The sequence below is a fragment of the Ahaetulla prasina genome, chromosome 2 (assembly GCF_028640845.1).
Source record: "Ahaetulla prasina isolate Xishuangbanna chromosome 2, ASM2864084v1, whole genome shotgun sequence".
In the NCBI taxonomy this organism is placed as follows: domain Eukaryota; kingdom Metazoa; phylum Chordata; class Lepidosauria; order Squamata; family Colubridae; genus Ahaetulla; species Ahaetulla prasina.
Window position 1 is genome coordinate 252,391,807 of NC_080540.1, and position 17,971 is coordinate 252,409,777.

Below are 17,971 nucleotides of genomic sequence, written 5' to 3' on the forward strand. Positions count from 1 at the left end.
TGTCCTTCATTTGACTAGGAAAAATCAAAGGGATAAAAGAGGTGTAACCTTAATATACAGTGGTACATGTGTAAAGGATCTGAATCTTTTGGTGACTCACAAGCTGAATCTGCGCCAATAGTGTATGCACCTCCCCTGCACCTCCAAATAAAAAAAAAATCTAATCCTAGGCTGAAATCAACAAAAATATAGTGCCAAGATTACCCACAAAATCATTGTTTTTCTCTGTTTTGTGTTGATCATATCATACCTAGAATATTGTTTCCAGTTCTGAGTATCACATTTTAGGAAAGCCAATTACAAATCAGAGTATGGTTTGACTTACCATATTGAAGGAGATGAGAACTTCGTTTCCTAATATTTTCTGTTTGCTAGATTTTTAAAAGAAAACACATCACAGATGCGGTTTTAACTGAAAGTCATTCTGGCTGCTATGCTGGAATTACTGTATACTTGACAATCAAAGGCTTTGCCACCATTCTCATATCATGACTTGACAGGAAAACAATATCTCATGTTCTAACGTGAATTCATCTTTTAAATCTTTTTATATACCAAAGAAGAAATTGTATGCTTGGGTTGGAAGAGGAGACTTGATTCTTTTATTCTCACTATGTCAATTATTATTTGATAAGGTGTATATATAGTTTCTATTTCAAGTATCTTAGAATATGATGTCAAGGATGCAAATAGTATTTCAGAGACACCCCAATGATCTTATAATTTATTAGTGGGGCTAGAAGGGTGATATTCAAGAAGGATATTGCAGGAAGTTAAATCCTGTGTACTTAAAAATATTAGTGCTTTATAGGGTTATATAGCATTTCTTCATTTTAAAAGTCAATCTGTTATAGTAAGATTATTTTTATTCAGGTTTTAGATATTGTATAAACTATAGCAGATTTTCTTTGGTTGTTAAAAGTGTTCTCATTCCACTTACATTTTCTATGAAGGAATTTCTGTATATCTTTCAGTGATTTGAGCATTACTTTTGTTGTAGGTCAGATCTATATCTTGGTACGCTCTACAAATCAATTTGTATTTAAAACAACTCTGGTGCATATATTTGGTTCCCAGCTAATGAACCAAAGAAAAAGACAAAAGCCCTACCAACATTCAAAATTATTTAAATAGTACTTGAGTTAATGGCTGATCTCCCAAGATAAAGTGATCTAAGTTCTACACTGTATCAGTAGGCATAACTTCAGTGAAGTTCTCAATGATCACAAATGGTGTTCGATCTAGGGGGCTAACCATAAAAAAGTGTATTTAGCACTTACATGCTCAGGTTATTAAGTGCAAATCCTTTACATCAGAGTGATCCCCATAATATTATCTTTTTTATTTCAGTGTAATGAAACTTCCTTCTTTTTTGAAGCACACAACAAAACTGCATGCAAGCATTTATGGAAATGCTGCGTAGAACAGCACACCTTCTTCAGGTAAGTGAGCTGAAACTCTGAGGAATCTGTTACTGAACGACAGCAAAAATGGTTTATCTGAGTAGTTTAGGGACGATATATTTAAATCTTATCTAAAGTTTAAAAATCAAATATTTTGGATTCTTTTCTTTGTCTATCTGTGTTTAGGATAGGTGTGCACATTTCATTAGACTGGTTTGGATCCAAATATAAAAATGGAAGATAAGTAGCCACTGGCTTTGGTCTGCAACTACACAAGCAAGATTTTTCCAATTGCAGTAACTCTGGGATGGTGATTTTTCTTAATCTTTTTTTTTCCCTGCTTGTCCGGGGTCCATTTTTTGTAACCCAAATGGGCAGCAAAGATTTTACCTATACCAAGGAAAGCCCTTGCACAGAACAAATGGTAGAACCATAGAACAAATGGTTAGGGTCTCCTACTTAAGCAGGGAGTTGGACTAGAAGATCTCAAAGGTCCCTTCCAACCCTACGATTCTATGTTCTATGAATATTAGCCCTCAGACAGGAATGAATCAAAAAGAAAATACAGGTAGTCCTTGACTTGCACTCACAATTGGGACCAGAAGTTCCATGACTAAGCAAGGCAGTTGCTAAGTGAGTCATGGCTAATTCTACAACCTTTCTGCCATAGTTGTTAAGTGAATCATTGCGATTGTTAAGTGAATCACATTATTAAGTGAATCTAGCTTCTTCCATCGACTTTGCTTGTTGGAAGCTGACTGGGAAGGTCTCAAATGGCGATCATGGATACCGGGATGCTGCACTGTGGTCTCAGTTTTTACCCAAGAAAACTAGGAGCCATATCTGTGGAAATATACTGCCATGGATCTGACCTATAATTGAATAAGGTTTGCCAGTGCCGGCAAGCAAAGAGCAATGCACAAGAGACTATTTTCTTAAGAAAAAAAAATGTTGATGTTTCTTCGGGCTACCCTCAGAAAACTTCCCCAGTGAAGATTTCCCCTTCTTCAGTCTTGTTCCTTTCTCAAAGTACCAAATATCCAGCATCCAAACCACAACTTATTGTTATTTCTTTTGTCGAGGTGAAAATTCGTGACAGTTTAAAAATTAATATTTGTATGAACTTTAAAAAAAAACAATTATGTGATTTCCATTTCCCAAAGGAAAAAAAAATACAGTGAAAAATCACCTTCAATTATGATTGGGAGGTGATGGAGGGGGCTGCTGGGTCTCTTTGGTAGCCAGAGTGAAAATGGTGGTCATGGAAGTGCAGAGCCTGCCAGTAGGACAGAAAGGTTTGCAGTTTGTCAATTGCAACCAGCACATCACAAATAATCTTGTGGGAGGTGGGAGGAAATAATCAAAATTTCAAAGTAGAGTATCTCGGACCAGCTTCAGTTTACAGGAAGTTGGTGAGAAGATGGACAGCTGATTCTGAGCATATGAGCCCTCAGTAGTAATAGAGAAGGAGATTATGTGCAATTGATATTCTCTTTTATTTATGGCTAGTCCTATAAAGACAAATGTACTCTGTGTTTTAAATTGAAACAGAATGCCAGAAAATGAATCTAATTCTCTGTCAAGAAAACTTGGCAAACTTGGATCTCTTGGTTATAAACATCGATACAGGTAAGAATAAGATAATATTACTATTGTAACTTGAAGCTGTATTTCAAGATGCATTTATATGTTGTTGTTTTTTTGTTCATGGAATCTGGAAGTTTAGGTATTGTTGCTGTGGTTTTCTATCCATTTTTTGAGACAAGTATTATAAGCACAGCTTTAAAAGGGATTTGAGGAACTCATTTCCAGCCTTTTATTAAAATTACAGCTGCAGAGTTTGTAAAGCTGCAATATGCTTTAATGTTTTAAGAGTTCTGTTTACAAATATATAGTTTGTTGGTTGATTGTAATGGTATGTGGTAACTTATTTGAGTCAAGATTTACTCCTTGTAATTTCATGGATATTCTGAAGAAGGGTGTTTTTTTTTAAGCAACTGTATGAAAATAAGTTACTATTGTCTTCAAGGATTTTTTTTCAATATTTACAAAATGTGAGGGGGTGTATTCACTCTGTCATATACTGTACATGCCTAAGTTTTATGTACTATTAGACCCCATCACAATTGGGACAGTAAAGTACATATTTGTATGCCATACTATATCTCTGCCTGATCTGGCTTGACAAGGCCTTGAGTTTGTTTTGTTTAACCTGAAAAAGTCATTTGATCAGATATGCAACAATAACGAGGAAAGCACATGTTAACGGTAGAATATCTCTTTGTTCTAAACTGCTTTGTAAAGTATTTGCAGTGTTAGTCATTTGAATTCTGAAATTCTTGTACGTTTTCCTTACATTAAGAGTTTAAATCTTGAATCTGGGTAGTATAATTGACATTTGTTTTGCTAATTGTAATAGTATATGGAACTAATGTATACAATACAGGGTGTGCAGAATGTGGAGGTCCGTTCACTGCATCTAGTGTGAATACACTAATCTGTACTGAAGTAGCTACAATTCTTGACTATTAGCCATTTAGTCAAGTTCAGGATTTAGTTTTTGGTAGGTAATAGTATCTAATAGATTGCTATTAAAGGCCTGATTTTTTTAAAAAAAATATGCTTGATTTGTACACATCATCTTAGACCACAGGTTTAAATTGGCAAGCTTCACTCAATTTCTGTGGTTCATACACTCAAAAGACTATTTCTGTATTTAGGCCCTTAAAACAAGATTTATTCATTTTATGTAGATTCTTTGGTAACTTTCTTAAGAAAAGTAACAAATGGAGGAAAAAATAGAAGCTTTTAATGGAATTATGAATAATATTGTACAGTTAGCTCTTAAACAGGAATATTGGGACTTTAAATAAGGTTCCCTAGGGAAGGGAGTTAGTTTGGTTGCTACTTAAGTGGAGTAATTCAAGGGTGCCTTTAAGTTAAAGATAACATTGCTAATGAGCAGAGCAGTCCTTTGGAGGGTGAGGTGGAGAATCCAAGGTGAGAGAAGTCTTCAGCAAGGTAGCAGGTTTTATTTTTATTACTTTATTTTGTTACAAATGGGGTCCATGTCATTAATTCATGTGGCAGGAAAACAAATGACTCCATTACTGGCATAGCTTTCTGTTCTTCCAGAGCCATGTCAGAGGACCAGAGAACTTTGGGTCCCTGGCAGCTGCCGGTTCGGGCAAACTGGTAGTTGCGACCTGCATGTGGGCCTGGCCATCCGCCCTGGTGCTATGATGTCCTATTTAGCCCCATTTTTTAACCTACATGCGTGCATGCAAGCCACATGTGCAAGTAAAGCGCATGCACATGCCCTCACATTTTTGGTGCTGGGCGAACCAGTTGTTAATTCATGTGCCACCCACCTCTGGTCCCAGGGGAGCCCCTTTCTCTCCCACCATACTCCCTTTCCTTTCTGTTTGGCATCAGAAGTCTATCATAGACATACAGAGAAAGCTTCTAAAACCACCATTTCTGAAGAGAGATCTCTGAATTTTTGAATCTTTGAAAACTTATCTCTAGGACACTCTCGTAGATATCCTAGTGTATCAGCCCCATTGATTATTGTGGATTGGAAACTGGGGATGGCATCAGTAGTTTGTCTTTCGGAATGAAGGGGAACCATACCTGCTGATATTCCACTTGTCTATCTTTTAGCCCAGCTGGATGGCAGTATTATTTATTATTATTATTATTATTTATTATATTTGTATACCGCCCTTCTCCCGAAGGACTCAGGGCGGTTCACAGACAAAAAACAACAACAACAGAAAACATATAATAGATTAATAGCGCAGGCTGGTAAAGCCTGTTATTAAGAACACAAAGCCTGCAATTACTGCAGGTAGTATCTAGGTAACCTTGACTGATCTTGGTAGGCTGGAGTAGGAAGTCAAGGAAACATCCTGGAAGAAGGCAACAACAAACCATTTTTCTATTGGTGCCAAGAAAACAACATAGTAATTGCTTCAGTCTGCTTTGCAACATGTTGATGTGGATACATAGTTGTGTCTAAAGACATAGTTACCACTAGAAAAGAAAGCAAGGTAAAGTAAGGGTAAAGTACTATGAGAAACGAGATTTGAATGCCATAAGAGTAAATTGCACTGATTATGAAATTCACTACATTTCCTTGGGTGGTAGGTAAGCAGTTTTTACTCTTGGAAACAGTCATAGTTATCATATTTATCATACTAGTGACTTGCTTGCACTAGGACTTGTGGTCCTCAGGTCACATACCATATTTTAGATGAATTTGAAGACAGGTTTTTCACCAAGTGACCAATTGTGGCATCAGCAAATAAATTGAAGATCAGACATTGGATTAAATAAGTGAATACAATTAGTATTGTATTGTTGTTGGGTTGAGATTAGTTTCTTAGGCCTGAGAGATTGATTAGGATGAAAGGGCTTTTCGTAGATATACACATCAGCTTTTGGAGGACAATTGATTATAGTGAAGATGGTAACTTTAGTCTGAAGGCACTTTATAGGCACCTTGTTCCATTAATCTGTTTGGTTAAGTTTTGAAAGATGTACTGCATACTAGTTGAAATGTTGCATTCTTCAAAATGTATAGGCAATACAAACTCAATGACAAAATAATCTGGTATTTCTAGGGGTAAGGGATAGCAGCAAAGACTCAGTGAAATTGTCTGTTTTTTTTCAGGATGTATTTCTGGGGCACTTTATTTCTCTTCCATAGAAAAATCCTTTTGAAAATCTGTTGTTATGGACATAACTAGTTGAGAAAAAGAAAAGGCTGAAGAAGCACATAACATGAAATCGGTGTGCTTTTTCAATACCATATACATTATAAAGTAAAAATGTGAAAGAGATAGAAGTGCTTTATGTCAAATTGGGAAACCGTAAGAGTAACAGAAAGCCATATAATGGCAGGCCAGTTGGGGATATTTTTTGTTTTATTGGTTTAGCTCTTACTGATACTTGAGCTTTTAAAATCCTCGTCTTCCCTAAAAGGGATAAATTGCAATGCTTTACTTTGTAATTTCCAGTTAACTTATCATATAATATTTGTTGCATTTTCTAGTGGGAAGACAGCTTTGCAGATGTATAAAGATATTTCTGTCCAGCTTCCTCGACCCAACCAAACAATTGAAAGAAGTCGTAGTAAGACATATCCAAAAAGAACACCAAAAGTGCAACAGTTTGGTAAGAAATGTTAGAGCTCTTGTTTGAGTTAGAAACTCAGCAAAGGGCGGGTACAGAGGAAAAGCTAAGAAATAAAATAAATCTTGTTGGATCAAATATATAATTAGAAATAATTGACTTTCTGAAATCTATGCTAATTCTTATTCAAATCATGCTGCATTTTCAGCACATGAAATTTGTAGACATTTCTGAATGAATGCTTCTGGATTTAGCAATAGCATAGAGGCTACTAAACTCTCCTTCTCTAGTGCTGAGTTATTGTTATGGTCAGATCAAAGTTGGTCCAAGCAATCGGTGGCCCTTTGAATCAAAATATATCTTATACTTTATATTGTGGCATAATGAAAGCTACCAGATGGGAAACCAAAAAGATCATCACACTGAGATTGACATATTGAAGCCAATATGGGCTTCATTGGTCATAAATAGTGCCTACTGAACCAGTCAGACCTATTCACTATTTTTGTATATTGAAACAATATCAGCCTCACATTTGTCTAAATCACAGGCCTTCTCTTATAAACTAGATTTCCAGATTGCTGCAAATTTGTAAAATATGAAAATATTTTAAAATGTCACTTGTGACATAAATCTAAACCATCTTCATAGTATGGGGAATTAGACACATCTTCCATAATGCAAAGATGTATATCAAATTAATTGTGTAAATTTATTTTATTAATGTGTTGGATGTTTTAAAAGTAGTACAATAAGGCTAATTCTGTTTTCCGTCTAGGATATATATGCCATTCAATTCTTTGTAAAACTTCAGTTGTTGATAGAGCTTTGACAAGAAATTCTCAGTCTTGTAATATAATCCTTATTTATATTGGCTGCTTTGTATTTAATTGTTTAAAATAAATCATATCCAATTGGAGCCTTTCCAATTTCTTAGCATGCAATTTATAAATTGTAGCCATTTACAATTAAACCACAAGTATTTACATAAATAACTGGAACAATATTTTTTGCAAATCTTATGGTATGTGGAACTGAGAAAAGAATCTTGTATTTTTGAATGATTTCTGGAAGGGCTCTTTTTTTCTAATACTTTGCATTTATCAAGCTGTAAAGAAAATAGGGTCTCTTCTTTATCTATGTCTCATTTACCTTTTTTTAGTTGCATACTTAATAAAACAATGTTTGTCTTTGACCAATAAAAAATGAATCAATTTAATTGTTTTGCCATTGAGTGTATTTTTTTAATAGTTTGCTAAAATTATAAAATTAAAACTGAATTCTGTCTGTAGAGCTACTCCAGTTGATTGACTGTAACTTGCCTCACCTCTAATGAATGGTTCAGCTAGCTGAGCTTTTGGAAAGTTGGAATTTAGCTATGTCTAGAGGGCAAAAATTTGTCTAGCCCAACACTACATAATTCTTTTAGTTTTTTTAAAAAACGAAATTAGTGATATTATTTAAAGACCTCAAGCTAAAATAACATAATATATGCAGTTTTTAAAATATTTAGTTTCCTTTTCTGTGGAATAAAGTCAAATATATTGTCTGAACAGAATTTTTAATATGCCTGATTCTAATATGTACCTAATGAAATTATTACCATTTACAATTTTATTCAGTATGAGCTTGTAAATAAAGTGTAAATCCCATTTTACAGGAAGATTAACTTCCTAAAACCCAGGTCGATAAAAAGAAACTTAAGAGAGAGAAAAAATTGTGTGGGATATAAGTCTGTAGGATTTCTGGAGGAAGAAAAGGTAGATTTAAGATAGTTCTGTGAAAAGCATAACTGAGGACTGCTGTATGAAGAGCAGGCCATTAGATAAGCTCTTCAAACCTCTCCAGATAAGGAGAGCACTTGAGATTGCTTACAAGAGCTGTGGCTTTTGAAAGGACTTTTAAGTCTGCATACTTCCTTTTCTTGTCATTTTCAGAAACTTGTTAACTGCCATTTTCACTTTGTATCAATACATTTGATAACACCAAGCGAGTGTCCCTTTACTTGTTAGCAAATTCCTCAATTTAATAATGATTTGTTCAGAGACTGTTTGAAATTATGTTGCTGCTGCAAAAATGGATGTATCGACCATGCTCAAATGTAATTGGATTACAGCATACCCCCATAGTTACATGATAAAAATTTGGCTATTTGGCAGCTTGCCTGCACTTATAAACACAGAAAAAGTGTAACTCATCCACTCACCTATCTCTCTCCCCCCCCCTCCTTCCCCAATCTATATTCCCTTTTGGCCACCCTGCACAATGGTACTTTTTGGCAGGAACTGGGAATGAACTAGAGGCTCAGGGCTTTCAGCAGTCTCAGCCAGCTGCCACTCCCCCCGCCACCCAGGCCTCTCCTTCAGCCCCAGCGCTACCTCAACAGCGGCCATTATTTAGATGCAGCTTTTTTCATTTGTGTGATAATATCTGTATTTTAATAGCTGGTAATACTATATTTTTAAATGTAAATATAATATTTAACTATATTACTGAAGAGGTTACATACTGGGCTACATGCAGAAAAATTTAGCAACAAAATGGAATTCTGTCAGCATCGAAAAGGGAGGGGGAAAGAAACCTTCTCAAGTAATCTGGCCAACTGGTTGGCTGTTCCAAAGTCACTGTTTTGAGCATATTGTAAATACCTGGGCTAGTAGGAATAAGTATTTCTTTTATTAAGCAACATTAAAGTTTTTAAAAATCAAGTTTTAAGAAAACAAATGGGATTTATATAAAATATAGCATATGCTGCTTGTATCGGAGATCAGTATGTAAAAAGAATACATCTTCCTCCATCACACATTTCTTTCCCAATCAATAATCGTGTGGGTTTTCAGATTGGGCTAAATCCATTTATTTCATTTTAGCTGAGCATATTGTACAAATACAGCCAATTAAATAAACTGTGGCTTAGGTGATATAGTAACATAGCCCTTTCTGGTTTTGGAGTTTGTTGATTTCTAGTTTTAAATTTGATAGCTTTGGAGATTTAAGTTCTTATGCAAATTTTGGATTGTTTGTGTTAATACTTCGATTTATTTATTTAAATTTGTTTGCTGCCCAAATCCAGTGGACTCTTTTTCTATTGCCCCTCCATCTGATAATAGCTTCAGTAACTATGGGGTTTTTAGTAATTAATCACTTGATTAATTAATCTACTAAATTTATTATCCTGACATATATATTTTCTACCTTTCTGGATATTCATGTGCAACTTTTTTATATGCATGCCTCTTTGAAATGACTTTGGATATTTACTAAATGACTTTTTGAAACTGTATCAAGTGAAGTATTTTTTTCTTAATGATCCGAAAATGAAGGCAACCTGATACCCTCCAAATATCTTAAGCTGTACCGTAGTGAGATTTTGTGTGATAGATTCATTGTTATAGTATGTTTTAATGCTGTTAACAACATATAGCTTACCCCTTTTCATTATACAGTATAGCTGTATCTTGTGAATTACAATATTCACAAGAGTATTGACTATTTGTAGGGGTAAAACAAGGTCTTTAACACCATGTGCTAAACTTTAAGGAGCATGCAACATTATACGCTTGAAAAACCTTCTACATAGTGTTCAAATACCTTTTAAAAAAAATCTACTTCAAATATTTGCATATTTAGTTAGTATTGTTATTTTTTCCTATTCCCAATCCCTTTGGTTATAATGGGCTGAAGTGCTTAGTTTATAAATGCTACTTTCCTATTGGAAATATTGCTTCTTATGTGAAAAATGAAAAATTATGTTACATTAATATTTAATATTTTAGTTTTTTTTAAATTGAAACATTATGTAGGAGAAAAAAGGCTATCTTTCCTGGTATTTTTGAAATATCAGTAGTTTCAGTTTTAATTGAAAAACCATCATGCTGGCTAATTTGAGATAATTGCATAACAAATATGTGACAGTTGTGATTTTAAGAGATTGAGAATATAATTAAATGAAAATATATAGAAAAAGGTGTACCCCCAAAGTACAAAAGAATGCTAACAATTTCTAACATTAGATGTTTTCTTTGTTCATTATAGGGACACATTGCACAAGCCAGGTTATTACATACAAAGAATCTGGGGAAAATGAAGGAAGAGCCAAAATTATTGCTCCATCACCAATTAAAAGGTATTGATAAAAGAAGTGAAAAATTGGCAATCTGAAGCTAAAACAATGACCTATTGATCTCTTTTTAAGAAGAATGAACTACCATATTTTTCGGAGTATAAGATGCTGCGGAGTGTAATTTATTTTGGGAGGAGGAAAATAAGAAAAAAAAATTCTGCTTGAGAGCCTCTCAGTTCTAAAGCTCTAAAAAGGTGGGGGGCAGTGGGTGGGCGGGGCTACATTCAGTGTATAAAATGCACCCAAATTTTCACCCTCTTTTAGGTGGGGAAAAGTCTGTCTTATATTCTGAAAAATACGGTAGATGTTTAACATATAGGTTGTTTGGATTTAGAAAATCTGTGGGAGGTTTGGGGCTTTCACTATGATATACAATATTGTGGTGCAAGAATGTAAGAGCAAGAATGAGAGTTTATGTTTGCTTTCAGGAAATGGGCAAAACTATATGAGAAGTAGAAAAGCCTTCATTAGATATTGGAAAAAGACAGATAGAAGATAGAAATAGTCAAGTTATGATGGGGAAAGAGTCCAGGAGATTCAGTCTTCCTTGAAGAGGGGGGAGATACGCCCCTCTTCATGAAACAATGACTAAGACCCAGCAGTGTTGGACAAAGTTTGCCAGTCTCCAACCTTCTTCCCTTTTCAATGAAGATTGTTGAGAAAGTTGTCTGCTTGCATCTTCAGAGATCTTAGAAGAAGTAGATTATCTGAACCCCTTCCAGTTAGGGTTTAGGCTGGATAGTATGGAGACAGCATTGATTTCACTTAAATGACATCTGACAGATTAATGGTGGTGCAGCTATCTTAGTTCTCTCAGCAACCTTCAAGACCATTGATCATCCTTCTGGACTGATTGTGGAGATTACAAGTAGGAAACACACTGCTGTGGTAGTCTCTGTAATAGAGACTTATACTACAGAAAAAAGAAAGCTACTCTGGCCAGTTCTTTACTGTTTCTGCCTATCTATATATGGATGCACATATATAGTGCAGATGCCTAGCTTTCGTTCTGACACTGACAATTGTCTAGATTGGATTATATTTATGTATCTTATTGTGTGGAAGAGAATAACTGCTCATCTAATCTATCTCACAACATTATCAAAATCCTAAAAAAAAATACACTGACAAAGTTTGCAAAAATGATTTAAACATATTAAAAACTTACATATAGAATGCATAGTTTGCGTGGAATGTTCTGCTTTACTTGATGTATACTATAAAAAGCACAGATAGTATTTTGTATCATTTCAGCAGTCATTTCAACTTGAACAATATCTACACTTGAGCAGTCCCCAACATAATTATGGCAAAAGTTCTTCATTATGAAATTTCCCTAGAAATAAATATCTAAGCTTTTGATGTAAGATTTATGCTTATTTCCACAGGTTGATAGTTCTAAATTATTTTTTTTTATGCTTACCAGTTTTAAAAAGTCAAGAAATGAAAGCAGCCCAGAAACCCAAAGAAGTAAAACCAGTGCACCATGGGAAGAAAACTGTCCTCAAAGGTAAGTTTGTGCTTTGAACAAAGTATACACATCGTGTTAGACGCAATGAATTTGCAGGCATCTTTGCGCTATAATGCTAACTCAAAATCTGCTTAGATTAATGTTGATTGTTTAGATTAATGTTAATCTGAACCTATACTAAATACAAACTGAAGGCATTGCTTTACATTAGTTGACAGGTCCTGATTTGCTTCAGTCCATTGTTTCTGAACCTAGAAACAAAACCACTTTTTCCTTGATTCTGCATTATCCAACTTCTCAGATTCAAATTCTTGAATTTCCCCAAACAATAAATGCTGGCATTCTTCCTGGTAATGAATCTTTAGTAATGCAACTCCTCCTTTATCTAGAGTTCCTTCCATACCAGAGTGCTTATATCGTTTGCAAAGAGAAAAGGGATGTGTGGGGTGGGACAATGTCCTTACAAAATCTCAGTAAATATTGTTTTAAATAGGATTTCCTGATGGTTGCACCCTCAGAGTGTAAAATAATACACTTTGAAGAGAATAAAAGACGACTAAAATAAATTATTTATGGTAATTTTTACTGCTGGATCTGCAATTTGTTTTGATTTTTTAAAAAAAGCTTACTTAGCTTGTGCAAAGAAGTGCCTGTGACTAAGAACGTTTGGAATGCCATCTACACATCGGCAGGGCAAAAACAAGCCACATTTTATAACAAATGATGATTATTATAAACTTAGTTTCTTAAAACATTCACAGTCTGTGTTAAAAAGTCTTGGCTTAGTGTTATATCCAAAAGCATGTTAGTTAAATGTTGATGACACAATAGAAAAGAGAGGTTATGGTAAGCAAAAAAAAGTTTTCTGAATGATAGTGGGGCCTTACTATTTAATAAGAGCCACAGGTTGGGAAAAAGACTGTCATATTTCTAGTGTCTTAAAATTGGTGCCTTTTTTTATCACTAGCTAAGACCTGATATGGAGATTTGAAATGGGTTTACTATATACGGTAGCTAGACCCCATCCTCAAGAGAAGTAGCTGTACTTCCTTACCAGTTGTTGCTATTTCCAAAGGTTAAGAGTGTGAAAACATACTGACTTTTCTGGGGCAAAAGGTTAAAGGAAGACCAAAGGAGATGGAAAGCCTAAGCCAGTTATAATTCCTTTCATTTATATGTGAGATTCTCTACAAAATGTGGGTAAATGGTTGCAGAAGGGTTTCTTTTTCACTCTTCGATTCTTTCCATCACCTCTATATGGATGTGCAAAGAAAGCTTGGGCAACTATTTTACAGCTTTCAGTTGACTTAATGCAGGTATGGACTCTGAAGAAATCAGTTTCATAGATACTGCATGTTGACAAAAGACCAACATTTCTGTCTGTGAAATAAAGACATTGGTTAAAATTCAGGAATTATTAATGTTTACAGTTTTGTTTGGCGGAGACAAACAGTGCTTATTCTTAAAATCTTCAGCATGGCATTGGAAAAATACATTCCAAGGGGTCTTTCTCAAATATTATTTCACAAATCTGTTTGCTAATTGCAATTTTTTCTTACCCTGTTACCATTAATAATTATGGGAAATTGCTCTAATGAAAACTTAACTGTAAGAACTGCAAATTGTTAAGCCTGTTATCTCTGCATAGCTGGTCAGGAATAGTGAGTCTTTTCCTAGTATTATAAGGAAATCTTGCAATACAATGCTATTCTTAATGAAGAAATATGGTATCTTCTATCATGTTCTGTAAATTTGTAAATATTTTTAATGTTCTGTCTTCAAAGCTCCCTGCATAAATATATTTGGGGAAAAGTTCAGTGCAGTGTATTCATTTTCCCAAAGTAGTAGAATCACCATCTTCAACTTGACTGTGCATTTTTTAAAAAGTGTATTTGTTAGGATGGAAAATACCAATATTTTCTGTCCATAAAGTTTTTTTAAAAAATTTATTTACATTTATATCCCGCCCTTCTCCGAAGACTCAGGGCGGCTTACAGTGTGTAAGGCAATAAAGTAACTGTAAAATAAAATTACAGATAATCCTCAACTTATAACCAGAACTGAACCCAGAATTTTGGTTGGAAGTTGAGTCACCATGTGATCAGACTCAATTTTACACCCATTTTTATGACAGTAGCTAAGCAAATCCTGTGGTTGTTAAGCGGGTCACGTGGTCATAAGTCCAAATCCATCTTATGCAATAAATATTTTTTTGTTGGAAAATGGCAAAGAGGTAGCAAAATATAGTCACATGATCCTGGGATGCTGCAACTGGTCGTAAACGTGAGCTGATTGCCAAGCACCCAAAATGTTATTTGCATGACCACAGAGGTAGTGCGGCAATCATAACTTCAATAATAGATCCGTAAATATTTTTTTTCAAGTCCATCATAACTAAATAGTAACTGGTTATGAGTTGAGGACTATTGTAAAGCTGTAAATTTCCAAGCCACTGTAAAATTACATATGTTTTTTTATTCTTCTTTGATCCTAGTGGGCTTTATAATTCTCCCAGTGACCGAACTAGATCACCAAAGTTTCCTCATTCACGACGGCATCCTTCAGGCGGAAGTGAAAATGAGCCTGTGCAGCCTTTCAGAAGAAGGTAGGATCTAACCCTAAATTTTCTGTGACTGCTGTACACGCTTCTTTAACTCTGCTGTTTGTTATTTATGTTTCCTTTCTATTTCCTTCCTAATGCAAATTTAGGGTTTCTTTATGTCTATTTTGGTTTTTTGTTTTTTTTTCTCTTTGACTGTCATCAACTATGTTTGCTAACAAGGTGAATGGAAGTTTTCCAAGTCATCTAATTTGTGCATCTGTAAACACTTTTGGTACCCAGGATAATTCAACATTAATAATACTGAAAGTGAATTAGTAATAAGAATAATTGTTATTGCTTCGTAGGGAAACCTGGTTGTTTCCTTTTCCAAATATATAAATTTGACATAATTATGCATTCTACATAGGGCTGCCCTTGAAGGGTATACAGAAGCTTCAGCTGGTGAACAGCGCAGTGAGGCAGACAGTTATGTGTGCTCTAGGACTGGGGTCTCCAGCCTTGACAACTTTAAGCCTGGGGGACTTAAACTCCCAGAATTCCCCAGCCAGCTTTGCTGGCTGGGGGATTCTGGGAGTTGAAGTCCGCCAGGCTTAAAGTTGCCAAGATTGGAGATCCCTGCTCTAGGAGGTCACATTTTGCATTTCTGTCTTGGGAGTTGCACTGGCTATTGGTTTGTTTCTGGCTACAATTCAAGGTGCCATTTATTTGAGGGACTATTTCTCCCCAATTACATCAACTCATCCCCTCAGATTTGGCAGCAGGGGCATGTTGCAGATACTGTCTGCTAAGGGGTTCCACCTGATGGAAGACAAGCCTTTTCTGCCATGGCACCCTCCCACTAGAATATCATCCTCACTGAAGTGAGCTTGGCCCCTACAGCCTTCCGGAATTCCCAAGGCTGGGAATTCCCTGGCAATAGGGAACTCACACATTGGCGGCACCACATATAACCATCTTGCAATCTTGTTCTTATTTATGTTTTCTTAGTTAGGTGGTTTTATATTTTTTTAATTGTTGCTTTTGTTGTATGACACCTTTGTGAGGAGTGCAATCATATAAAATTGGATGTATAGAATACTCCTATGTTTTATTTTTTGCCAGTGTCATTATGTTTTTCTCCATTATAGATCAAGATCTCGTTGCAATACCAGCAGTGGTAGTGAATCAGAAAATTCTAATAGAGAACATAGGAAGAAGAGACATAGGTGATGAAAAATTATGCACAAATGTTGAATCAAATGCATATTATACTTAATTTACAGATTATCGTGTAAATACTGCTTTTATGAATGACATTTTCTTGGCTGGTTAATTTTCATTTGAAAAAATTGGGGAAATTTCTTCTTCTATAAATAGGGGAGGTTCCCTAACTCCCTTTTGTTACATATTGGAAGCAGTCTAGAATTATGAGTAATTTAAAATCTGAATATTCCCCATGAGCATTATGGTTATGTTCATCTTTGGAGAAAAAAAATGTCTTTTTCTTCATTTAAAACGCAGAGATTAAAGCAGTTTGCAACTTGCTCAGGCAAGGCAAAGGGATTTAATCTGTCCAGGCTCCAGGTGATTTCATGTATTAAAGAACTAAACAAAAAGAAATCAAAAGCAATCAGTTGTTTTTTTAAAACAACCAGAAATGTTGGTAGCTATTTTATATTTAATAAAACCTGAATCTTTAAGAATGTTTTACCAATGCAGGGAAGTAATCTAATATGATGATTGATTCCTTGCATGCAATTTGGAGACAAAATCCAGAGAACACTTTGAGTAGGAGAAGGGTAATTCCTGATGAAGGAATTCAAACTGAACAATCAGTATTTTAGACCAGGGGTCTCCAACCTTGGTCCCTTTAAGACTTGTGGACTTCAATTCCCAGAGTTCCTCAGCCAACTTTGCTGTCCACAAGTCTTCAAGGGATCAAGGTTGGAGACCCCTGTCTTAGACGACCTGACCACGTGTCTATTAATTGATTTCATCAATGGTTTTCATCAAGGAAGTGTTGGATCATTTGAAAAATCAATCTGAGAGATATAGATTTGATATGGCTATGCCTGACTATTAAGATTGAATTGGGTTTAGGTTTGTCACAACATGACAACAAACAAACAAGCATTGTGTGTTGGGTTTTTCTGTTTGGATTTTTCTCTCCTTTTCTATTCATTTAAAATCAGAAAGGGCAGTTAAAATACTGCTGTTCTGCAGAGACTTTTGGGGATGAATGTTATTGTTACATCCAAGTTAGTTTTTATTTGTTACCTTTTTAAAAAATGAATAACTGGTTTCTGGTTTGATAGGTATTGGTTATTATTTTACTGGGGTTATTTTATTGCACTGGTTGTAAGCCACTTTGAGTCTGTGATTGAAGCAGATATTTGTTTTGTAAATAAATATAATTAAATGTGCTGCCTGGTTCATTAGAGTAGTACATTTATTTTTCTTAAACCTCTAGCTACTAGAATCAGTCATCTTACGGCATTGTTACTTTTAGCATTCAGTTTGTGAATAAATGCTCAATTTCTCAAAATAGCATTAAACCAGAAGCAAGAATGTCAAGTGATGAGCATTACGTAAATTATATCATGAAATAGAACAGGTATCTGTCTTCAAGATTAAATTTCCAGAATATTAAGGTCTGATCTGATTATCTCATCTGCTTATCTTCCCAATCTGACGCTTTTCACTTCTGTTGAATTGCAAGTCTCATAATTTCTAATTGTTATCATTATGTTAATGTTTGTAAAGGTTACGACAAGAGAATGACATGGTTGATTCAGCTCCTCAATGGGAAGCAGTGCTGAGGCGACAAAAGGAAAAAAACCAAACTGAACCCACCTATCGACGTTCCAGGCACAGATCACGATCGTATGTTGAATGCTAAACTTTTTGGGCATCTAAAATGATAAAACTTACCCTTATTTAACATCATTTTTACTTGTTAGTTAAATACAATAGGAAAGACTCCCTCTTGTGGTCAACTTGAACATTATTAACAAGCTTTTGAAAGCCAGATGTAGTGACACCCTTATGAAAATGAAATGAATTGCTGCAAAATGATATAGTTTGCAGTTTAATGGACGTTTTGGTGTATCAGATACCTCTCCATGATTTGGATTAGCCATTCTGTATTTCCACCTGCTAAAATGTTGTTTCGCTTCTCCACCTCAAGAAAGCTTGAATTTCTGATGTAGCAACTGTATTACGCAGAATAACATATAGCTGCTTTAAGTTAAAAAGAAAGTCCCAACAGATTGCAGCTAGCAAAGAGAGACAACCAT

The 17,971-nt window shown here is 35.1% G+C and overlaps 1 protein-coding gene across 2 annotated transcripts in view; it reads left to right on the forward strand.

Moving 5' to 3' along the window:
• The window catches only part of EPB41L4A (erythrocyte membrane protein band 4.1 like 4A), a 93,719-nt gene that overhangs the window by 63,329 nt on the left and 12,419 nt on the right, over positions 1 to 17,971 (forward strand). For both annotated transcript variants that reach the window (XM_058166123.1, XM_058166124.1), the window contains 8 exons: positions 1,351 to 1,442; positions 2,955 to 3,032; positions 6,460 to 6,581; positions 10,575 to 10,665; positions 12,089 to 12,172; positions 14,628 to 14,738; positions 15,824 to 15,901; positions 17,439 to 17,558. In XM_058166123.1, the coding sequence (XP_058022106.1) occupies positions 1,351 to 1,442; positions 2,955 to 3,032; positions 6,460 to 6,581; positions 10,575 to 10,665; positions 12,089 to 12,172; positions 14,628 to 14,738; positions 15,824 to 15,901; positions 17,439 to 17,558 (776 nt within the window). The remainder of the gene's footprint in view (positions 1 to 1,350; positions 1,443 to 2,954; positions 3,033 to 6,459; positions 6,582 to 10,574; positions 10,666 to 12,088; positions 12,173 to 14,627; positions 14,739 to 15,823; positions 15,902 to 17,438; positions 17,559 to 17,971) is intronic.